The sequence below is a fragment of the Pongo pygmaeus genome, chromosome 17 (assembly GCF_028885625.2).
Source record: "Pongo pygmaeus isolate AG05252 chromosome 17, NHGRI_mPonPyg2-v2.0_pri, whole genome shotgun sequence".
In the NCBI taxonomy this organism is placed as follows: domain Eukaryota; kingdom Metazoa; phylum Chordata; class Mammalia; order Primates; family Hominidae; genus Pongo; species Pongo pygmaeus.
Genome location: NC_072390.2, coordinates 38009706 through 38034254, shown reverse-complemented (window position 1 = coordinate 38034254; position 24549 = coordinate 38009706). Strand labels below are relative to the sequence as shown.

Below are 24549 nucleotides of genomic sequence, written 5' to 3'. Positions count from 1 at the left end.
TTCATAGCCATGTGGTAGCTCAGGTGTCTGGAATCCAACAGAGTTCATTCTCTTATTACAGTTGTCTATTGCTGGAGGAGCAATCTTTCAAATGATGCAACACATCTGGATGTTCTTCTTTCTGAATGTTATTATCTATGTGCATAGCAGCAGTCATGTTAACTGACATCAATTTTAAGATCCTGTTTCATTTTGTTCTTGCAGAAGGAAACTCCACTTGCCAACGCTGCATTCTGGGCAGCCAGGAGAGGAAACCTGGCGCTGCTGAAGCTGCTGTTGAACAGTGGCCGGGTGGACGTGGACTGCAGAGACAGCGTACGATGGTTCGGTAGATGCATGCCCAGCGTGCACCATTGCCCTCTGTGGGCACAGGAGCACCTCAGGAATACATTCCCCTTTACAATGCTTATTTACTTGTTCATGTGTTTGCTTGCTTTATCCTTTTTAAAACATCCAAGGTACTGTGGTGAACTTAAAAACATGCTGGGGGAAGTCAGAAAGAAAAGGAAACAATTAAATGCATAAAACAGAAGGCAACCACAATAGGGAAAGAGGCACTTCACTGGGAATCAGAATTGGCAGATTACAAGAAGAAAAGCCTGTTTAGTGAAAGAATTCAAGCCAACCACTTTCATGAAAAGATGGAGATAATTTAGAGCACAAGTGGGCTGCCATGGATGTGGGCGTTATGTTTCTTCTACAAGGATGAGAAAACAAAAATTGAAGCCTCCCCCGGGCTTTTATCCTTTCATTACCTCTTGCAAACATAAATACACTAATTGGCAATTTAAAAAGGGAAACAAAAATAGATACTACTGCCCACCGGCAGATACCACTTAGAGAGCCTTTCCATCCCCTGCTAGAGGCAATCATTTTTCTGTCCTCAGCAAGACTTCTCATCTCTGGGACCAAGAGGACCTCCAGTGAGGAAAGGGAGCAAGCAATGATGTTTTGATTTTAGGATTTGAATAAAAATGTTTCAAAGGAGCTTTGTTTTCCTGAAAACAGGGTGTGCCATTTCCAGCTTTTATTGTACAAATTTGAAATCCACCACAAGCCCAAAAGTGAAATAGCAGTTTGCCCCAGTTGGCCCCGTGGGGGCATCACGGCAGGATATCTTTGGTTTACGGGATATCTTTGGTTACACCTCCAGACCCACTCCACACCCTTCTCGCTCTTAGTCCCACAGTCTGAACGGTATGTACTGCTCCAGCAGACTCACTTTCCTCTGGCCTCCAGTTGTGTTTGGCCCATAGGAGCATCTGCAGGAGTCAGAGTGTAGGAGGAGAGGGACATCAGGGAGCCCACCGCCCTCCCTGTTTCTGTCTGGCAGCAGCGCCCCACTGTTCTCTGCATCCTGGGAGCCGCTCCCTTCCCCTGGCACCTTCAGGCCTCAGCTGGTCACGGACCCCCACTGTTCCTAGATCCCAGTACTGTGCTGTTCTTTGTAGATGCCCTATGCCCAGGCCTCAGCTTAATAGTCTCTTTATTACACTTTCTTCCAATTCTCCCAGTTTGAATGTACCATCTGTTCCTCGCCAGAACTCAGGCTGCTGTCGGGTCTTGGGCATCTGTGAACTGGCCATCTTGGTCTTATTTGGGTTTTACGGGGCTGGTTCCTACACCACAGTGGGAAAACTGTAGGGCAGAAACACCAGTTGTCCAACATGGTGAAACCCGCCTCTACTAAAAATACAAAAATTAGCCGGGCGTGGTGGCAGGCGCCTGTAATCCCAGCTACTCAGGAGGCTGAGGCAAGAGAATCGCTTGAACCTGGGAGGCAGAGGTTGCAGTGAGCTGAGATTGTGCCATCCCACTCCAGCCTGGGAGACAAGAGCGAGACTTCGACTCAAAAAAAAAAAAATACCATAGAGCACCACTAAGAAGCCATTAGCTTTTTGTTACTTCGTTACTTCGTTACTTTACCGGTACTTTTTACATAAAGCCAACAAGACTTTCACAAAACTAGCATGGCCACTGACAGAAGTCAACAAAAGCCAGATGGCAGCCTAACATTGAATTATCATAATGTTATTTTAATATCTAACACTTACTGAACGAATATCTACCATTACTATGTTAACCATATTGCCTGACTTATCTCATTCACTAATTTAATCAGGCGGATACTTTTATTATTCCCCCATATTTCAGATGAAGAGAATGAGACTGAAGGGTTACATGATGTGCCCAAGATCATACTGTCAGTGACTACTCAGCAATACTGCCTTCCTACAAAATCCCATAGATGAAAATAACACGAAGCCTCCAAAATTCACTTAATTGCCCTATACCTAATGAGCCTCCCCTGTGTGCAGAGTCATCTGTCTCTCTCATCATCCACTCCTGAGCAGCAGGTTGCTGAATATGCAGAGGTGGTAGCTAAGATTACAATTTCAAGTGCTTGAAAACAACTGTAGGTCAAACTGCAAATGCCCACTTCAATTAGAAGGGTCCATATCACATGGTACACCTCAAGTCCTTGAATCTTAAAGCTGGGACAGACTTTGGTGATCGTCCCATCCAACCCCTCATTTTAAAAATGAAATAAATGAGTCCAAGTAATTGTAAGCAACTTGCCCAGGTTACACTGTTGGTCAGTGACAGCTACCTGGGTTTAGCCCCCACAGCTCCAGACTCTCAGCTCTCTAGTCTCTCATTTCACCTGATGCCATACATCTTTACCTGAATCATTTTGAAGATGAAGACTTTTAAATATGGAAAATCAGATGGTACCATTTAATTTTTCTTTTGCATTAATAGCAATGTTTTGGCTCAGGAATCATTTAATAGGAATCATAAAATGAGAGCATTATATCATCACTGCCTTAAAATGCAGTAACTATGGTTCATTTGGACTGTGCTTCTGAAGGTAATGGAAGTAAGTGAATTTTTACATCGAAAATTCCAACCTCAGCAATTTGTCGCTTTGCTTTTTCCCATCTAGGCTGCATGATGAGATTATTCATGAGCACTTTTATCACTGCAGGGAATTTTGCCCTTGGATGTGTTCTGAGTGGAGTTGACGTCTCTGCAGCATCTTCTCTAGGACCCTTCTCTCTGACATAGCAGTGGCCTAACTGTTCATCTGTCTCTCCTCCATCCAGCACGGCACCACACTCCTGATGGTTGCTGCCTATGCTGGCCACATAGACTGTGTGAGGGAACTGGTTCTGCAAGGAGCAGACATCAATCTCCAGAGAGAGGTAGGTCAGGCTTTGCACTTGAAGAAAAGTGACCAGGCTCAGAGATCTGAAGTTTTCATGATAGTGAACTGGTATGGGGGACAAGAGCCATCATTGCTTTTCTCCCACATGAAAGCCCGTTGCAGAGTTTATTGTGCCTACAATGAGGTCCAGCAACGTACTAGCAGTATGCATTTGAGCGTAGCCTGTCGGGCATATCTGAGGTAACCAAACCTCTTACCACCTGCCTATAAACACTCACACTTTTTTTTTTTTTTTGTCAAGCTTAAATCAGTTCTTTATTGTTCCCTTGGGATGAGATACTGTAGGATTTATAGCATTTTCATATAGATCATTATATTTTTAGAAAAGTTGAGTCACCAGCCTATTTGTAATGAGTCTCACTTGCTAGGATGTCTCAATCATCCTCCCCAAACCATGTTTTCAAAGGACTGCTCTCTAACTGGCCATGAATTAAATAAGCTCTCCTGGAAGAAGCCATATGGGTCAACCCTGGACAAAAATGTGAGCCTGTTCCCACACTTCATTCAAGGACAATCTTGGGAGTTTGGTCTTCCTTGAGGATCCATTCTTAGTCTAATCTAGAGAAGCAGAAGGGAATCTGGGCCTTTTTTTTAAGACGGAGTCTCGCCCTGTGGCCCAGGCTGGAGTGCAATGGCGCAATCTCGGCTCATGCAACCTCCACCTCCCAAGTTCAAGAGATTCTCATGCCTCAGCCTCCCGTGTAGCTGAGACTACAGGTGTGTGCCACCACACCCAGCTAATTTTCTGTATTTTTAGTAGAGATGGGGTTTCACCATGGTGGCTAAGATGGTCTTGATCTCCTGACCTCGTGATCTGCCCACCTCAGCCTCCCAAAGTGCCAGGATTGCCTAGGCCAGGACATTTTAACATACTTTGGGGCTCAGTTCTGAGAAAGCTCCATCTACATATTTCCAAGCTGACCCAGGACCTGGTAAACTAATCTTTGTGGAGACACACGCTCAGGTCATCCGTAGAGTGCATCTGACCTCTCAGTTCACACTGACTCAGACCTGAGATGGGCTTCCTGGGCAAGTCCAGACTGAACCACTTGGTTTTCCTTGGTCCAGCCTTATTTTATCCCAGGTCCTGCCTTGCAACATTTTAGAAAGACAATTCACCAACCAAACTTTCATCAAGCCAGTATATCGTATATCTCATTCTTCCAGCCTGGACCGTCACCTCTGAGTGGAGCAAATTCAGACACATCAGGTCTCAGGACTGTGTCAAGAGTTCCAGGTGTAACATATGCCTGGGCAACATAGCAAGACCCCATCTCTACAAAAAAATTTAAAAATTTAGCCAGACGTGGTGGTCTACACCTATAGTACCAGTGACTTGAGAGGCTGAGGCTAGAGGCTCGTTTAAGCCCAGAAGTTACAGGCTGCAGTGAGCCATGATTGTACTACCAGCCTGGGTGACACAGAGAGACCCTGACTCAAAAATAGAGTTCCAAGACACATCCAGATGTCCTTCCCACCACCCGTCTGGGTGTTGGAGGCCTTGGCTGTGGACCATGAAAGAGTGACATGCAGAATCTGGGACTGGGTCTCTGTAGCCCTGGATCAACAGGCCTGGTCTATTGAGAGGAGCAGTATAAAGAGACTACAGCAAATGCAATCTTCTCACAAACAGATTCTTTGGTACAGTTTCCATAACACTAGATCGTTGTTTGAGGTCATTTTCACTTCAGCACTTAATTTTCCTGTGGGATGAAAATATCTGGACCCATTTAGAATTATAGTTTAAAATTACTTTAATCTTTTTATTTTTCCTCTCTGCTTTATAGTCTTTGTTTATTACAACTTTAAAGACAGATTTTCTCTAATAAAAACAATACGGTCCAGATCTGGTAACATGGTCCAGATCTGGTTTACTTTAAAAACTTTATCCTGAAGGACAAATTCAACATGCACAAAAGTCTCTCTGAAACAACTGAGAAAGGCAGCTAGAAGACGAGAACAGTATTTGATTTCTAGCCAGTCTATGGTTTCTGTGGTTTTATATTTATCCATTTGGTTCCAATTGCTCAACTAATCTTGGAGATGAAAACTCTCATAGCACTGAGAACAAAAGCCTTTGAAGATTTACCAAAGTGTACTCAGCTTAAAGGTAACCTATGTGGCTCAAATGATGGTGCCATGTAAGTTCCTGGCAGTCCCTGAATTTCCTGAGACTGTGTCAGTCTGGGGCAAGAGGGCTGCCAAGCCAAAGGCAGACCCCAGCCTCCTGTACCAGTTTTGGAAGCTAAAAGAGTGCCTTGCAGTGCTTTGAAACTTACTCCTATGGCAGACTTCTGCCTTGATCCATTGTTAATCCACTTTGCAATATCAGAATATTTGTCTCCTGAAAAACTACCTGCCAGTCCTTGCTTAGGTCAGCTCTCTAGATACACAGAGCTTGCTAGAGAGACAAACTGGAAACTAATGTTCCTGAAACACTATTGCTTTAAAGAACCCACAATTGGCTGATGACACCTCTCAGGCATAGGAGCTGCAAATATACAGTTGGCATGAAGCCCTGAAGTAAGGCATACATATTTAAAACTTCTATTCACATTCCAGACTAAGGTATAGCTTCTATTTATGGATTGCTGCATTGAGGTACAGAATGATTAATAGTAGTATATATGTTCTAAAATCAACTCAAACTGCTCTAATAATGATTTATGTAATTAATGTATCAAGAAAGCCTATTGAAAAACAAATTATTTCTCTTACTAAAGAAACAACTTCTAGAAAAGACCTTTGGTAGTCTCTAAAATTTAATGTCTATTGAGAAGGTGAGAGTTTTCCTATTCTAGCCAAGTTTCTTCCTCCAGAACTATTGATTCCCTAAGTTTTCCGGAACCCAGCATCCTCAACTGTGACAAAGCAGTGGGAGGATGCTTCCCACTTATTTCTGTGGGAACCTGCATTGCAGGCAGAAAGGCCCTGTGAATGGTCACGATGCCTGTGCCTTCCTGGGACAGAGTCTGGCTGAGGGCACAGCCTGATGTGGGTTATATCTAACTGGGAAGGTGTTACATGTTCTCCCTCAGTGGTGGTGTTATCAGCACCCTAGATTCTTGTAATCTCCCAGGATAGAAGTCAAGAGAGATTGTCAGATAGCAAAGAGAAAGTTTGTTTAGCTTGTGCATAAGGGAACCAGGTTCCCTATGGAAAGGAAAAGGGTTGCCTGCTCCCCAAGAGAAGTATGTGAGTTTGTTTTATAGGGTCTTTTTACAGGGAAGGGTTTAGTCGGGGCGTGTATAGGAGGGGTTTCTGTAGCACTTGCACAGTAGCTCAATATGCTTTTTAATCATTGCATGTAAGATTAACATTTTAAATCTCCACCTTCAGGTGTGATTTTTAGCATTAAGATAAGGAAGAGGTGACTATAAGTTGAAGTTTAAGTCTAACTGTGCATGCGGGGCCCCAGGAAGTCCCTACCCACCTAAAGTGAGAACTTCTGGTTAATAGTTTCTTGGGTCTTTTGTTGCTGATTGGCTGTCACAGGATCCTTAGGGTGTCACTTTGCCAGCTGGAAACCTCCATGGCTGGCAGCACCTTCTGCCTAAGTGTTGCTCAGGCCCGTTGGGCTCATTCTGCCCACTTGGCCCAGCAGGTTGCACTTGGTTCACCCTACCAGCCCAGATCTCACGCCTGCCAAGGGCAGGCCAGGTGTGTGAGCAAGCATGGGGTCCAGCCACTGCACACAACCAGGCATGCCAGCTGTGGCGAGGCAGGCAGCTCCAGGCACTGGCACAGGTGCCAGCTCTGTGTGAGGCTGCGGCTGGACCAGGTGTACCACAAGTGGCTTCCGCTGCAGACACCAGGGAATGTAGTGGTGCCTGGAAGCTTGGAGATGCCAGCAACCACAGAGCCCCAAAGAGGGTATCATAGCCCTGGCTCAGGGAGCCCCTAGGTCTGGGCTCCCCAAAGGGCTGTAGCTCCTTTCTCCTCATTGCCTGCAATGTGGCAAGCAGAAGGCATGTTTCAGCCCTGTTTGTGTTATAAACAGGGTCATTCACCAGGTCCTAAATTCTTGTCCCACATCCAAGAAGAATGAGGTATGCAAACAACTGGAGGGTGAACAAAGTGGAGAGGAGCTTCACTGAGTGACAGAACACCTCCCAGGAGACCCAAAGTGGGTGGCTCTTTTCTGCAGGCAGGTCATCCTAACAAGTGTTCAGCTCTCAGTGGAGAGGAGACCCATAGTGGGTAGCTCCTTTCCGCAGGCAAGTCATCCTGACGATCTGAGAAGACCCAAAATGGATAGCTCCTCCTGCAGCTGGTAGTCCCGATATCTGTGTTCAGCTCTCAGCAGAGAGGAGACCCACAGTGTGTAGCTCCTTCCTGTAGCTGGTAGTCCTGACCTCTGTGTCCAGCTCTCAGTGGACAGGAGACCCACAATGGGTAGATCCTTCCAACAGCTGATAGTCTGGACATCTTTTTGAATCTGGCTGAGTCAGAGGTTTTCATGGGCTCAGAAAGGAGGGAGTGTGTGCTGATTGGTCCATGGGAAGCCATGGGTGGGAATGTGTCTGCCTCCCAACATCAACATACCATCCACGGCACCCGGGCTGTTCCTGCCAAGGGGTGCCTACAGGCCCACACCTAGCTGCCCTCAGCCCTTCAGCCTCCCTCCTGTGCTTGTCAGCACCCAAAGTCCGGAGGGGGCCAAGGTTGGGGGGCAAGGCTGGCATGTCAGCACCACCTCAAGCATACATACCTCAAGCACGCACTCCCCTAGCCAGGTCATGACAGACAGCACCCAGGCTCGGCTACAGCTTTGCTCCACACTGGAGCAGGTGCCAGGAGTGGGGAGAGGCCAGGGAGCAGGAGCAGGCACTTCCAAGCCTGCGGGGGTAATGGGGGCTTCCCAGGCCCAGAGAGCACAGGGATGCCCAGAACCGGAGCTGCAGCTGGGTATGGCTGCTCCCGCACAGCCAACTCAATAGGGGATGGGGCTCCCACCTGCTTCCAGCTCCCACTGGACCTAAGGAGCATGCAGCCCCAGCTGCACCTCCCCTGTGGCAGCCTGCATCTTCGCAGCTGCTGCTCCAGACAGGCCACCACTGCCATCAGTGAGAAGTTAGGCAAGCTACAGCTTGAGTAAGGGGCTTTTTTTTTTTTTTCTAGATCACATTTAAAAACAGGCAAACAAGTGGGTGGATCTGCCTGTCTCAGTGGGTCTTATTGTCCCCACTCCCATCCCACACATGCATGCACACACATACATATTCGCAGAGACACCCAGGCCCTTAAGAACAAGTTTTAAGCATGATCACTAGCTTATAGGCCAGGCTGTCCTCAGCTTTTCACACATGAGCGAGACCTACCATCTTAACAGCTTTGGGTAAACTATGGAAAAAGGGGTTTCTTTTCACTGTGTCTGGTAAGGTGTGGTATTAGCTTTGTCCCAAGCTCCAAGCTCAGAAGTGAAGAGTACCTCTATAGGAAAAATGTGTGTTGCCCACAAGAATGGTTCATGATTTTGCTCATATTACACAGTGATTTGGGTACCAATCTTTGAGTAGACTTGTAAAAGTAGATAGGAAGGGAGGATACTAAAAACTGTGTCTCAGAATGTCATGATCAGTTTAAATTTTAGAATCAGGCTGTTTCTTATTGTTATGTCCCATTTTGAGAACTGTTTTGAGCTCATTTTGACTCTGGGCTTGCAATTGGAGAAGTTTGTGCATGAATTATTTATTTTCCTTCTTGTACAAGTAGTCTTCCACTCTGGGGCACTAAAATTTGTAATTTGAATTTTTCCCTGTATTAATGAATGCTAGTGTTTACCAAACGCCATACCAAATATCTTGAGTTTCCAAGGGCTGCTGTGACAAATTAACACAAACTGGGTGGCTTCGAACATCAGGAATTTATTCTCTCAGATCTGGAGGCCAGAAGTCCAAAATCAAAGTGTGGGCTGTGCCACACTGCCGCTGGAGGCTCCTGGGGGAATTCCCTTCCTTGCCTCTTCCAGCCCCTGGTGGCTGTCAGCACTCTCTCCTCATCATTGCCCTCTCTCTGGGTCAAATATCCCTCTGCCTCACTTCAAAAAAAATTTATTGTTTTTTATTGTGGTAAAATACACATAATGTAGACTTTACCCTCTTAGCCATTTTTAAGTGTACAGTTCAGTCTTATTAAATGCATTCGTAATGTGGTGCAACCAACATCACCACCCATCTATCTCTAGAACTCTTTTCATTTTGTAAAACTACACAACTCTGTATCCATTAAATAATAACTTCCCATACTCCCCTTCCCCCAGCCCCTGGCAACCAGCATCCTACTTTCTGGTTCTATAACTCTACTTTAGATATCACAGCAGGCTGGGTGCAGTGGCTCATGCCTGTAATCTCAGCACTTTGGGAGGCCAAGGTGGGCAGCTCACTTGAGGCCAGGACTTCGAGACCAGCCTGGTCAACATAGTGAAACCCTGTTTCTACTAAAAATACAAAAAATAGCCAGGTGTGGGGGTGCACACCTGTAATCCCAGCTACTTGGGAGGCTGAGGCATGAGAATCACTTGAACCTGGGAGGCAGAGGTTGCAGTGAGCCAAGATGGCGCCATTGCACTCCATCCAGCCTGGGTGACAGAGCAAGATGCTGTCTCAAAAAAAAAAAAAAAAAAAAAAAAAAAGATCACAGTAGAATCATATATAGTTGTTGGCCTTTTATGACTAGCTTATTTCACTTAGCATAATGTTATCAAAGCCCATCCATGTTGTAGCATATGTCAGAATTTTCTTTCTTTTTAGCTAAATAATAGTCCATTGTATGGATACATCACATTTTGCTTGTCTGCTCATCCACAGATGGACATTTCAGTGGCTTCCACATTTTAGCTATTGTGAGTAGTGCCTCTGCCTCACTCTTAGAAGGACACTTGTCATTATATTTAGGGCCCACCCAGATAACCCAGGGTAAGCTCTTCTCAAAATCCTTAACTTAATTACGTCTTTTGCCATAGAAGGTAATATTCACAAGTTTTAGGATGAGGACAGATCTTTTGAGGAGCCACCATTCATCCCATTTCACTAAGAATAAAGTTTTCCTTTCCTTTTGTCACTTCTCTGACCAAAAAATAAGAATCTGTTCAAATTTAGCCCCTTCCTAGCCTAGAAGGTTTCTATGCAAGGATGTTGTTTTGTTTCTTTGCAGATGTTCAAATCAAGTGTAAGATAACCAAGTGTCTTTTAAAACTAGCCTCTCCTTCTCTCCCAGTCAGGTACAACTGCCCTATTCTTTGCCGCCCAGCAAGGCCATAATGATGTCGTGAGATTTCTCTTTGGATTTGGAGCATCCACTGAATTTAGGACCAAAGTGAGATAACCTTCTTGATTTTGCATTATGTTGAAGAATTTCAGCAGCCATGGGTATTGCTTTTCTCCTCATCTATGGTACGAATTTGTGTTTCCCTTTTTACAAGATTCTCAAACCTAAGTAAGTGGATTTCTTCAAGGTTACTTGTAATGGTTCAGGGGTAGCTCTAAGGGTTCTATTCAAAACGTTACATTTTTACTCTGGGCTCACAATTGGAAAATTTTATGGGGAATTACTTCTATCCTTTCCTGAACTGATACCTTTCTACTGTAGAACACTAAATTTTGTAACCAGGAGGGGTACAGTAGCAGTGGCTTTCTAACTTTCCCTGTTTCCATGTTCTTTTTCCCACTTAAGATTAATTCTGATACTATGATAGGAATTGTTGGAAGTATTAATCTGATCCTACTAGATCTGAGACATTTCTAAAGAGGGTGGTTTGGCAGACAGCTTACTTTCATGAGCTATCCTCACTGAAATACATAATACATGGCTACAGTTTACATAGTTGGGAAACTATATAGTGGTTCTTCCTTTAAAGAAGTAATTGGCCAGGCGCGGTGGCTCACGCCTGTAATCCCAACAATTTGGGAGGCCGAGGCAGGGGGATCACGAGGTCAGGAGTTCGAGACCAGCCTGATCAACATGGTGAAACCCTGTCTCTACTAAAAATACAAAAAAAAAAATTAGCCAGGCGTGATGGCACGTGCCTGTAATCCCAGCTACTCAGGAGGCTGAGGTAGGAGAATCATTTGAACCCGGGAGGCAGAGGTTGTAGTGAGCCAAGATCACGCCACTGCACTCCAGCCTGGGTGACAGAGTGAGACTGTCTCAAAAAAAAAAAAAAAGAAGTAATTGATTTTCATTTTTGACATATAGATAAGAAAGCTGAGAATGTAGAAAGATTAATTTCGTGTTGACGGTATGATTTTACATGATAATATTTTGTAGTAGCAGAATTTGAACTGCCATAAGATTTTTGTAATTGTCAGCTCATTTCTAGCCTAATTATAATTTTTAAATTCCTGAAAATGTGCGCAAGTTGGAAACTTTCAGGTTTTCTTAGTTAATCCTTTTTGTGGACTATTTAGATATCAAGGGAGTTTCCAGTGGGATTTTTTTTCTGTTAAAATGGTAACTGCTGGAGCTGGCCAAGGTGGCTTATGCCTGTAATCCCAGCACTTTGGGAAGCTGAGGCAGGAGGATAGTTTGAGCTCAGGAGTTCAAGACCAGCCTGGGCAACAAAGTGAGACCTCATCTCTATTAAAAAAAAAAAAAAAAAAAAAAAAGGATTCGCTGGGCATGGTGGCACATGCCTATAGTCCCAGCTATTTGAGAGGCTGAGGCGGGCAGATCACTTGAGCCCGAGAGGTCAAGACGGCAATGAGCCATGATCATACCACTGCACTCCAGCCTGGGTCACAAAGGAAGACCCTGTCTCAAAAAAATAAATCAAATAATAAAATTCTAACCATTAAGTAGATGTGAATTTCATATAAGGTTTTGTCTTTTCTGAAATCTGCTATTGTACTATGTATATGCCTTCAAACTTACTGAGTATAACATACAGTAATACTATATATATTTTTTTACATTATTATTTTATTTTCTATTATAAAAGTGATAACTAAAAATAGAAAGTAAAGTCCTATGAACCTAAATCTCAACTCTTTGAACTAAGGTCGAAACGATCATGAGTGACCATATGACTGCTTCAGTCTTCTTGGTTAACGAGTGAATGCTGGCTTAAAGCCTTTGTACATGAGCCAGTTTGTACTATCTCAGAAATCCAGGGAACATGGAACTCAGGATGAGCAATTCCACAGATTTGCATTAGGTCAGCTGCCGGTATCCAAGAGCTTTCCATGGGAAGAAGAGAGGGCTGAGAGGCTTTCAGTTTTAAATGATCCTGTCATCAAAACTTTGCTTCAACAATTGTTCTCACTGTTACTAAATCTATATGCCCCAAAACTGTGTTTTATAAAATAAAAGAGGCTGGGCATGGTGGCTTACACCTAGCACTTTGGGAGGCTGAGGCAGGCAGATCGCTTGAGCCCAGGAGTTCAAGACCAGCCTGGGCAACATGGCGAAACCCCGTCTCTACTAAAAATACAAAAATTAGCCAGGCATGGTTGCATGTGCCTGTAGTCCCAGCTACTTGGAAGGCTGAGATGAGAGGATCGCTTGAGCCTGGGAGGTCAAGGCTGCAGTGAGTCATGATTTCGCCATTGCACTCCAGCCTGGGTGACAGAGTGAAACCCTGTCTCAAAAAAAATTTTTTTTAATTAAATTAAAGAGGCCAGGTGGGATGGCTCACACCTGTAATCCCAGCACTTTGGGAGGCCAAGGTGAAAGGATTGCTTGAGACCAGGAGTTGGAGACCAGCCTGGGCAATGTAGCAAGACCCTATCTCTATAAAACATTTTTTAAAAAATTAGTCAGGTATTGTGATGCCAGCTACTCAGGAGGCTGAGGTGGGAGGATTGCTTGAGCCCAGGAGTTCCAGACCAGCTTGGGCCACATAGCAAGACCCCATCTATAAAAAAGTAAAAAAATTTTAAAAGCTGGCACAGTGACATACACCCGTAGTCCCAGCTGCTCAAGAGGCTAGGGCAGGAAGATCGCTTGAGCTCAAAAGTTCAAGGCTGCAGTGAGCCATGATTGCACCACTGCAGCCAGCCTGGGCGACAGAGCAGGACCCTGACATACATACATACATACAAAAATAACAGCAGTTCGTCCATGAGAATCGTCGTATTTTATCTTTTCTGTTACTTTATTAGGCAGGAAAATTTATTACTTTATTAGCTAGGAAAATTAACAGGATAAAGCTTAGAAATGGTGCTTATTCCTGCTGTTACGCAATTTTGTGATGCCTCCCCACCACTACCGTCTACCACCAGCCTCAGCCTTCAGTCTCCCTCCTCTCCATTCCCCACTCTTCAAAGCCCATCTCAAGCACCCTACCCCACCACAGAGCCTGTCTCTGGGGAAGCCCTACCCAGCCACACGCAGCCCCGTAGGATGTTACCTGCCTATGAACTCGAGACCTCTTATAGCAATGTTTCTCCACATGAGGCCCACCTGCCACCTGCCTACACAATCAACCCACATGACTGGTCAAAAGGCATATTTCTGGATCTCACCCCAGATCTACTGAAGGTGGGGCTGAGGGTGGGGCTCTATGAGTAGGCATTTTGAACAAACACCTTATGCCCAAATTCAGAAACTACAATATCTTATTTTTATGATTCATATTTTAGAACCAGATTACGTGTTTTTGAATTACTTATAATTAGCTCAGATGTCCAGTTCAGAGAGCCAAACAACTCAACAACACTAGATGGGAAAAAAGAATGCCTTAGCTGTAGCACCTGAGGAAAACCTTTAAGGATTTTAGTTGACCACAAACTCAATGAGTCAGCAGTGTGATGTGGTTGGTAGAAAAGCTCTAATTTAGGCTGCAGAGATAAAAGTAGAGTAGATGGAGCACAGGAATATCCCATTCCACATCAGAGCACGTGTGCTTTACAGTGCCCTGCTTAGTTGGTTTCTTTTTTTTTTTTTTTTACTTTTTTTATTTGTTTGTTTTGACACAGTGTCTCGCTGTGTCACCCAGGCTGGGGTGCAGTGGTGTGATCTTGGCTCACTGCAGCCTCCACTTCCTGGGCTCAATCGATCCTCCGACCTCAGCCTCCCAAGTTGCTGGGACTACAGGTGCACACCACCACACCCTGGCTAATTTTTGTTGCTCAGGCTTCTGCTTAGTTTTTAGGGCCACACTTTTAAAGAGCCCTGGACAAATTGGCACATGTTAAAAGGAAAATACTAAGTAGGATAGTGAGAAACACACAGAATGTGCCATAGCTATCTGCTCTTTTAATGGAAGCAGATCTTGTCCCATGAGGGCAATGGCCCCAGAGGGTTACCCCATAGAAACACCTTAATCTCAGTGGCCTACCACTGGGTTACATCACAGGGAGAAGACAGTGTTTCCCCAGGAAGTCTCTGGCTTGAAGCCCTGGGAGGCTTTTCTGATGATTCCAAGAACTGACAAGACTTTCTGGTCTGTGTTTCTCATATTGAGAAGCAAATAGATGATGCTGCATTTGGCGTAGGAATTTTCTAAGTTAACTCACAATAAATAACTTGGTCAAATAACTGTAATACATCTCTAGCAAGCGGCCCACATATACAACATAATCATGTCCTTAGGATGAACTCTGCCATAATTATAAAGAAAAAGTAAAAGGGATAAAAGAGGGAAAGTAGGCCGGACACGGTGGCTCACACCTGTAATCCCAGCACTTTGAGAGGCCGAGGCGGGTGGATCACTTGAGGTCAGGAGTTCAAGACCAGCCTGACTGACATAGTGAAACTCCATCTCTTCTAAAAATACAAAAATTAACTGGGCATGGTGGCATGCGCCTGTAGTCCCAGCTACTTGGGAGGCTGAGGCAAGAGAATCACTTGAACCCAGGAGGCAGAGATTGCAGTGAGCCGAGATCGCACCACTGCACTCCAGCCTGGGTGACAGAGCAAGACTCCATTTCAAAAAAAAAAAAAAAAAAAGAGGGAAAGTGAGTTTGTTATTATCTTTGGGAAAACTCTCTTCCTAAATTCTATGTATGTGAGGAACATCTGCTGGTGAATTATGTGCCTGCGCCACCTCTAATGTGTTTATACTTTGCATGTCCATAGGACGGGGGCACCGCCCTTTTGGCTGCCAGTCAGTACGGGCACATGCAGGTGGTGGAGACCTTGCTGAAGCACGGAGCAAACATCCATGACCAACTTTATGTGAGTGCGTTTCGGGGGGACATTAGGACATTTCTCATCACACACAAAATTGCAGTCTAAATTCAGATGCCAGAAATGCCAACTTCAAAAATATTTTAATGGACAGTAGGACTTGGGTCTGAGTCAAGAGAAAAATATACAGCAGACCAGATGGGCTTTTTTTATATAGAAACCATGTATCTGGCCGGGCGCGGTGGCTCACGCCTGTAATCCCAGCACTTTGGGAGGCCGAGGTGGGTGGATCACAAGGTCAGGAGTTCGAGACCAGCCTGGCCAACATGGTGAAACCCCGGCTCTACTAAAAATACAAAACTTAGCCAGGGATGGTAGTGGGTGCCTGTAATCCCAGCTACTCAGGAGGGTGAGGCAGGAGAATCACTTGAACCCAGGAGGTGAAGGTTGCGGTGAGCTGAGATCACACCATTGCACTCCAGCCTGGGTGACATAGTGAGACTCTGTCCCCCACTGACAAAAAAAGACCATTTATCTTATTTACCCATCTTTGTTCTCCCTTTTAAATGTTTGTTGTGCAGATGAAACATTTCTTGTACCTATGCAATTAAGACCTTCAAAAATCATGTGATACTTATTCGTACCATGACAAACTACAAAGCCCAGCATATGGACTTGCTGAAAACCAAAATATACAACATTTTTCTAAATGCGCTCATTGGATATAAAAATATACTGCTGTAGTATTTGTGAGGAAGGGCACAAAGAGGAGAAATCTAAGGTATTTGGTAGAAAAGTGAGGTTGGATGGATGAAGACCTCTGTGAAATATATACATGCCATTGACCTGTGAAAGGCATCCACTGCTAGTGCGGGTCTGTTTGCAGCTAACTGTCAATTAGCACATCATCACCCAAGGGCCTTTCAATTAATTGTTGTTATAATGCCATAGGATTTACGACAAACATTACTCTAGTTTTGTAGGCAAAAATAGAATATAGGGAGATGAATTGACTTGACAGTCTCATGGTGAAGAGTGGAAAAATTCCTACTTCCAATTATCTAGGAACCGTATTTTAGGCTGTCCTACAGCTAGACATTTAACCCTTATGCCCGGGGCACTATACTTTCATAGACATGTAATGAGCTCTGTAGGTGTGAACTTTTCCATTTGAACACCCTTTCCAGAGTTTACATGGTTAACCCTGACAAATCACAGGCCTCTTTGAAATTCATAGCAGCTAGCCTCACCCTCTGCACTTCAAAATCTGTAACACACTTTGAGCCTGCAACATTACCAGTAGAATGATTGAATTACTTGATAATGATCTAAAGAGGCGATTCTCAACTCTGGCTGCCCATTAGAATTATCTGGAAAGGTTTAAAAAAATACCAATTTCGAGGCCCACCCCAGACCAACAAAACTGGAGTCTCTGAAGGCACAGCTTGGGCAACAGGTAGTTCTCACATGTAGCCTAATCTAAGAAGCACAGGTCTAAAGGTTAGATATGTCTTTGGCTATATATAGGTAGAGTATATCTGAGGGTGTGTAGTGCATATATATATATATATACACATTGAATAGGAAAACCCAAAGTGTTTGGTGAAAAGAAAAGCCCCTTCCCATAGTAATTTCCTCTCTGTTTTAAGGTGACTCAAGAAATTTCATGCATTATAACTTCCATTTTATATTAAGACCTTTACCTTTACCCAAACAATCTAAATATTTTCTTAAAAACGATTGAAATATGGATGGGCAGGGCAGAACCGAAACTTGGAATGCACAGTGAAAAATTCAATGCATGGGTAGTTCATCTTGGAAAATTCCTGAGAGTTAAAAAAAAATTTAAAAAAAAAAAAAGAAAAAGAAAATTCCTGAGAGTTTTCAGCAGCTGAGGACATGGTAGACTTTCCGAAAATTTTATTCCCATATAAAACATCTGCTTGAAAATCTGTACAGGCTGATTAATTTCTTAATGATTGCCTGGAGGGCAGTTTGGCAGCTCAGCTGACGCCCACTGGAAATCCAGGACCCTCCACGTGACACGCGTGGCTGGGCTTGCAGGGAAATATGTCTTATATTTTTGCTTGAGGTTAGTGTTCCCAATGGGAGGTGTAGTAATTAGCTGGGTTCGCTAGGTGTTTTCCTCTAGGGTGTGCTCTGGTTTTCCACTGTGGTCTGAAAACAATGAAGCTCACCCTGCGCTGCGAATGTTATCAGGCTGAAGGGAGCATCCGGGGAGAATGCATGCTCTCAGCTGATCCACACATCTGCCGAAAGCACCGAGTGACATGTGTCCAAGAAAACAGAAATACCCAGAAGGCATAGATACTCAGTTAAGACGAAAACTAAAGAGCACTGGAAAAGGGGCACTTGCTCTGGGCTTTATGCAGGAGTGCTTTTTTGTGTTTATAGGTGTTGTCGGTGTCTGCTGGGCTGGCAGAGAGCCACTTTGTGGAGATGGTTTCTAGGGCAGTTGTATTGAAAACATCTTACAGGGTTCTTTTGTGTTTTGTTTTGTTTTGTTTCATTTTGTTTTAGAGACAGGGTCATCTGGATGTGGTGGCTCATGCCTGTAATCCTAGTGCTTTGGGAGGCAGAGGCAGGAGGATCGCTTGAGCCCAAGAGTTCGAGACCAGCCTGGGCAACATAGCAAGACCCTGTCTCTACTATAAATTTTTTTTAAAAATTAACTGGATGTGGTGATGCACGCCTGTAGTCCCAACAACTCAGGAGGCTGAGGTGGGAGGATCGCTTGAGCTGAGGAGGTTGACGCTGCATTGAGCTGTGGTCGCGCCACTACTCTCCAGGTCTGGGTGACAGAGGGAGACACTGTCTCAAAAAAAAAAGAAGAAGAAGAGAGAGAGAGACAAGGTCTTGCTATGTTTCCAGGGCTGGTCTTGAACTCCTGGGCTCAAGCAATCCCCCTGCCTCAGCCTCTTGAGTAGTTGGGACCACGGGTGTATGCCATCATACCCAGCTGCATATTGTATCTTAATTCTTGCAGAATACAAGTTCTTGTATTCATGAACATATTGTATCATGTTGGGGGAACAAGGATAAGGGGACAAGAAAGAGAAAAGGGTAGGAAAGATCTAATTAAAAGGACACCTTTTACTCTCAATTCTTTTTTCTTTTTTTTGAGACAGGGTCTCACTTTGTTCCCTCAGTTTGGAGTCCAATGGCACAAACACGGCTCACTGTAACCTCAACTTCCCAGGCTCAAGTGATCCTCCTGCCTCAGTGCCCCCAAGTAGCTGGGACTATAAGCACGTGCCACCTCACCCAGCTAATTAAAAAAAAAGAATTTTTAGAAATTTAAAAATATATTAAAAATAAATTTAAAAATGAGGTTTGGGGGATTTGTATATCTAACATTTGGCTCTTCATTGACAAAAAGGTGGAAACCTACAAAGAGATGGAGGTGGAAAATTATATTAAATGTGTATATTTTAAATCTAATTTATTTTATTTTATTCATTTTGAGACAGAGTCTCACTCTGTTGCCCAGGCTGGAATGCAGTGATGCAATCTTGGCTCACTATAACCTCCATTTCCTGGGTTCAAGAGATTCTTCTGCCTCAGCCTCCCAAGTACCTGGGATTACAGGTACGCAGCACCACACCTGGCTAATTTTTGTATTTTTATTTGTTTTTTGTTTTTTGAGGAGGAGTTTGGCTCTTTTGCCCAGGCTGAAATGAAGTGGCGTGATCTCAGCTCACTGCAACCACTGCCTCCAGGTGCAAGCGATTCTCCCGCCTCAGCCTCCGGAGTAGCTGGGATTATAGGTGCCCGCCACCACGCCTGGCTAATTTTTTGTATTTTTAGTAGAGATGGGGTATCACCCTGTTGGCCAGGCTGGTCTCGAACTCCTGACGTCAGGTGATCCACCTGCCTCGGCCTCCCAAAGTGCTAGGATTACAGGCGTGAGCTGCCGTGCCCAACCTAATTTTTGTGTTTTTAGCAGAGACGGGATTTCGCCGTGTTGGCCAGGCTGGTCTCCGTCTCCTGGATTCACCTACCTTGGCCTCCCAAATAGCTGGGATTACAGGCATGAGCCACTGCGCCCGCCCTGATTTCTTTTAAAATAAGTGTGAAAGATAATGTTTTTAATGCTTTTAATTTGTTCTCTCTCAGGATGGAGCCACTGCCCTCTTCCTAGCTGCCCAAGGTGGTTACTTGAATGTTATTCGATTACTGCTGGCTTCAGGAGCAAAAGTCAACCAGCCAAGGCAGGTAATGTCCACTGTTGACATTTGCCCGAGCACATGGAGCATGGGGCAGGGAGGGCTGGGTGTCCCCTGGCAGCACATAGCTGAGATAACCAGTAAGCTCAAGGCATCCTTTAAACCCTTCTGCTTCTGTGATGAAAAGTTAATCTTTGATTAGGGTATCTCCTGTTCTATGCTCTGAACTGACCTGAAAGCCTATGAAACCAAGCTGACATCACAGCTCAGTACTTTCAAAACTTAAGTATTTGATGTCTGAGGTCAAGTACACACTCTGCCACCTCCTGTGCAAACAAATTATGGCTGCGCTGATCTAATGAGTGCAGGCTGGCCTGGGACATAGGTAAACAGATGTGGGTCAGGTAACCTGGCCTCTGCTGATAATGCTGCCTTACTACCTGCTCACCACTTCTTCCAGCAAGCCAAAGAGGAGCCCATGCCGTTGGAATCATTAGGAGGTTCTGCACCTTCATCTCTCACAATTATTATGCTGTTGAGACTTCATTTACCAACAGCAAGCTAATAGCTAGCAATTCAATGAACTGAAAGTAAAAGAACAGAAATGTAGGCTGGGAGTGGTGGCTCATGCCTATAATCCCAGCACCCTGGGAGGCCGAGGCAGGAGGATCACTTGAGGCCAGGAGTTTGAGGCCAGCCTGGCCATGATGAAACCCCGTCTCTACTAAAAATACAAAAATTAGCCAGGCGTGGTGGCACATGTCTGTAATCCCAGCTACTTGGGAGGCTGAGGCAGGAGAATCACTTGAACCTCGGAGGCAGAGGTTGCAATGAGCCGAGATCGCACCACTGCACTCCAGTCTTGGCAATAGAACAAAACTGTCTCAAAAAAAGAGTAATAATTTTAAAAAAGAAGAAAAAAGAACAGAAATGCAAGATTATACAGGCAGCACTTTATAAACAGTGAAGAACCTTCCAAATGTACAGTATTATAATTAGCTTCTCTTGTGTAGGTACTATTTTTGCCCAGATTAACTTTTTTTTTTTTTTTTTTTGAGACAGTGTCTTGCTCTGTCACCCAGGCTGGAGTGTGCTGGCATGATCTCGACCCATTGCAACCTTCGCCTCCCGGGTTCAAGCGATTCTTGTGCCTCAGCCTCCCAAATAGCTAGGATTACAGGTGTGCGCCACCATGCCCAGCTAATTTTTGTATTTTTAGTAGAGATACATTTTGATAGAGAGCCATGTTGCCCAGGCTGGTCTCGAACTCCTGGCCTCAAGTGATCCACACCCCTTGGGCTCCCAAAGTGCTGGGGTTACAGGTGTGAGCCACCATGCCTGGCGCCAGATTAATTTATTTTTAACAAAACATTTCAAATTAAGGAAACATTACTATAAAGGTAGTTTCCTAGGAAAAAGTCAAGGTGATTTCATACCCAGGCACATCTCCACTGTAATATGACCTGATACAGGAATGCCTTTCTGTGTTCACGTAATGAATAGCTATGAGAACTTTAAGGTTGGTCTGAGTTCTTGGACACAGGTTTCTTTGGTCTTTAGAAGCCCAAGCACATAAGGAGCCTGAGAAAAAGAAAGAGCCTTTGGGCAGAGTGGTTTGAAGTTAGGAAAGCAAAGTGGTTTTGAGGTCAGGAATCCCGAGTTCTCGATCCATCTCTGCCAATAATTTGAGCTGTGTGGTTTTGAACAAGTGAATCAACCTCTCTGGGCCTGACTTTCATCACTGAAAATTAGGAGGCTGAGCAGGATGAGCCTGATGGTCTCTTCAGATGCCCACATTTTAAATAATTGTTTTATTCAACATTCAATCAATATTTCTTGAGTACTTATCATGTGCCAAACAGTGCTATCAATGTAAGGTTATATTTTTAGAATTGTAAAGTTATTCTTAGGTGGCCCCAGGAATACTCCTGGGAAAGGAAGCAGTTTCAAAAAAACTTTTACTTCTGTACCTGCTAGAGTTGACTTTCGAGGATTGGAGTTTAATATTTTCGTATTGGTCCTTCTTATTTTGTTATTGTTGATTGATTCTGAATCAGAGGATTCATTTTACTAAAATTAGTAAAAGGAATTGGTTATTTTTAGATTGCTTAAGTTTGATTTGGGGGCCATTATTGAAGATACCACTGTGAATTTAGAATGTGAGGTTATCAAGATTATCAAGTCTCTCTATTAGTACATCCTTCCAAAATAATTTCTGGCACTTTGAATTTTATTCTTTATATGCCTAAAGTACTGTTTGTAAAAAACCAAGTCGATATAAGAGATTATATTTCAAATGTTGCATGAGTCATGCCCACTTAAACCTAAAATGAGTCATGCAGTGATGTTGAAGCCAAGAAGTTAAAGAGTAAACCAACATTGCAGCAGTAGCCACAACACACCACCATAGCTGTTTTTTCTTCCTCAAGGGTTAGGATAACCTGGTCAAAGTGGATGATTTAGTTTTTGAGTGCAGGGATCCACCCTCTGGTCAAGGAGCAAGTGCTACACCTTCTAAAGACTGCATCTAATGCAATTGTTTTGAATTATTTTGAGTTCAGCCCTAAAAGAATTGTTATTCAGGAAAAGGGTGTCTTATAAAATAAGAATTGCTTTGGGGAAAAAAGGCAATGGAATTTTTCCTTTTTATAGAGTACACTCACCCCATTGTGCCCTCAAATCATAATAATTTTTATTACCTACTGTGAGCTTATAGTTAGAGGTTGTTATCTATCCAGGTCAGACTAGCTCAAGTTCCGTCTTCTCTGAAAGTATAAACTCTGCATATTTATTATGTTCCAAGAAAACAGTGCTATGCCTGCACATGGCCTACCTATATTCTATAGGTAGAGCATTTGGAAACCAATGTTTTATTCTGAAATCTCAGCTGACACATTGAGTCATTATTGGAAAATCCTTGAATTTACAAAATGAGGACAGAGATACCTGCCTGGTTTAATTTCCTAATACTTTTGGCTAAATCTGATTTGTAATTGTTGCACTGACATTCTATGAAGCCCTACCATTTTATTATGGTATCCTGTAACAGGATGTTGACAAAGTTACATTGAAATTACTCAGCTGACATTTGATATGAGCTTCAGGGAATCTGAACTGTAGTGGGATGACTTTTCTTTGTAACTCTATCACTGAGAACTAAATGAAGACCTTTTTAGTACTTTGGGATGAGGAATCATAATCCCAAAGCTAGTCATAGCCAGACAGTAGGAAGACTATGTTCTTGATTTGAAACTTCAAAAAATATTTTCCTTCCATACCGTCCTAAGCCAAAAGGTCAAGAGTCATAGAGAGCATTGAAATATAGATTTCACTCTAACAATTCATTTTCATTTCTTTCCATGTGTCCTCACCAAGTTGAGTTGTTATGAGTCAGACCTTTTTAATCAGTAGCTGAGGTGGCTATTTCTATTTTTCTATTAACCAAATGCCTCGACATATATTTTCCCAACTCAACTCAACCATCTTATTAAAACAATACTTTTATAGAATGCAAAGGTCTGATCCTGTTAACCCAGAGCTGAGGTTAGTCAGTTAACTCATCTCTATCTAGTCTTTTTCATGTGCTAAACAGTATTTCTTTGAAGCCTGGAGGAAAAGCCATCTACTAAAGTGCCTTCTCCTAACAGAAGCTACAGAGAGTAGCCCAGAAAGTAAATGTTCTCCTAGGTCAGAAGCTTAGAGGGGTGAACCCATCAATGGCAGTGGGAGAAGGAGCCAAAAGATTAGCGTAGAATCCTGAGGGTTTGGAAATGGGAGCAGACAGCCATAAGAAGTCCTTGCTGCTTGTCAAGGGCAGAGACTCTGTCTTGTTCCGTTTGCACATGGTACACACTCAGAAAAAGTGTGTCGACTGCCAGAAGATCCCCATGGCTGGTGCAGAGCATGTCTGGAAGCCTGCAGCATTTAGTGATCAGTGCCTGAGAGTTAGAAGAAGGCTCCAGATATAGGGCCCAGACTCATAAGCAGGACATCAGCCCCAGGAAGACTGTAAGAGGCAGCTAGGGAGCAGACCCAGATTTTTTGGGTGGAGAGCAGCTTGGAAATTATGGGGATATAGATATCTTAAAATGAAACAGAGGCCCCATTTTGCTTATTAACTGTGTGACCTTAGCAAGTTGCCTACTCTCCCTGACTCTCAGTATTTTAGGACTACTGTGAGAATTAAATAAAATAATCCCTGCAAAACTCTTAATGCAGTAGCTGATACACACCCAGTGCAATGTTAGGTATGGCTGTTATTATCATTTCTATTCCAACCAGGCCTCACTGGAACAGAAAACCCATCAGAAAACAAGGCTGCACTTTCTCTAGTGAGTCGTGTGTTCTCTGTCATCTCAAAGTCTCTTCATATCTGTCTCTCCCCACTCCTTTCTTTTTTACCAGTTTCGTCTGCTTACTTATCTTGTATGTGGTCCCCAGGTTTATGGATCAGACTGCCAAACTCGGGATAGCCATGTCATTGTCACAGCTCATCTTTGTGCACCAGGCCACAGTGACTGGCTGGCCTGCCTGTCCTCAGTCCCGTCACCCTTGACTGGGGAGGATAGAGTCAGACCATGGGCAATGCAGCATCTGGTAACATCTCTTACAGACCCATTTGCTGGGCCAGGCACACGGTGCAAGGGACAATCATAAGAAATAGGCTCCAGGGCAGGGTAGGGTGGGTAAGAAAATTATCTCAATATTGAACTCCCTCTGCCACGGGCAAGGTTCCTCACAGCTCTTGGACTCCCAACTTCAAATAGAATTGGTCCTCAAGACTTTGTGACTGGCCTAACCCTGTAGGTAGAAGTAACCTAAGTGTGACGGCTGGAAATCGTGGAAGCAAAGAGCTAGTGCCGCTTCAGATACTCATTCCCACAGAAGAGGATGGTTTTAGTTCTTTTTTCCAAATACTCTCAGGAGCCTAAATAAGACCATCCAAGGTTAGTCTCTAATACAGGTTGTGTCATATACCCCATCTCATGCTGTGATCTGGCTGTAAAAATGATCTCAAATCAAATGAGGGAATAACAGAGTTGGAGGAAACTATAAAACTCACTC

General features: G+C 43.9%; 1 protein-coding gene across 4 annotated transcripts in view; it reads left to right on the top strand.

The window, feature by feature from the left end:
• Positions 1-24549, top strand: part of ANKRD29 (ankyrin repeat domain 29) — a 64350-nt gene that overhangs the window by 13168 nt on the left and 26633 nt on the right. For 3 of the 4 annotated variants that reach the window (XM_054461044.2, XM_054461045.2, XM_054461046.2), the window contains exons 2-6: positions 205-315; positions 3108-3206; positions 10448-10546; positions 15248-15346; positions 19436-19534. In XM_054461044.2, the coding sequence (XP_054317019.1) occupies positions 205-315; positions 3108-3206; positions 10448-10546; positions 15248-15346; positions 19436-19534 (507 nt within the window). Of the gene's footprint in view, positions 1-204; positions 324-3107; positions 3207-10447; positions 10547-15247; positions 15347-19435; positions 19535-24549 lie in introns of all 4 variants that reach the window. The other variant, XM_063653493.1, reaches the window with a different exon arrangement.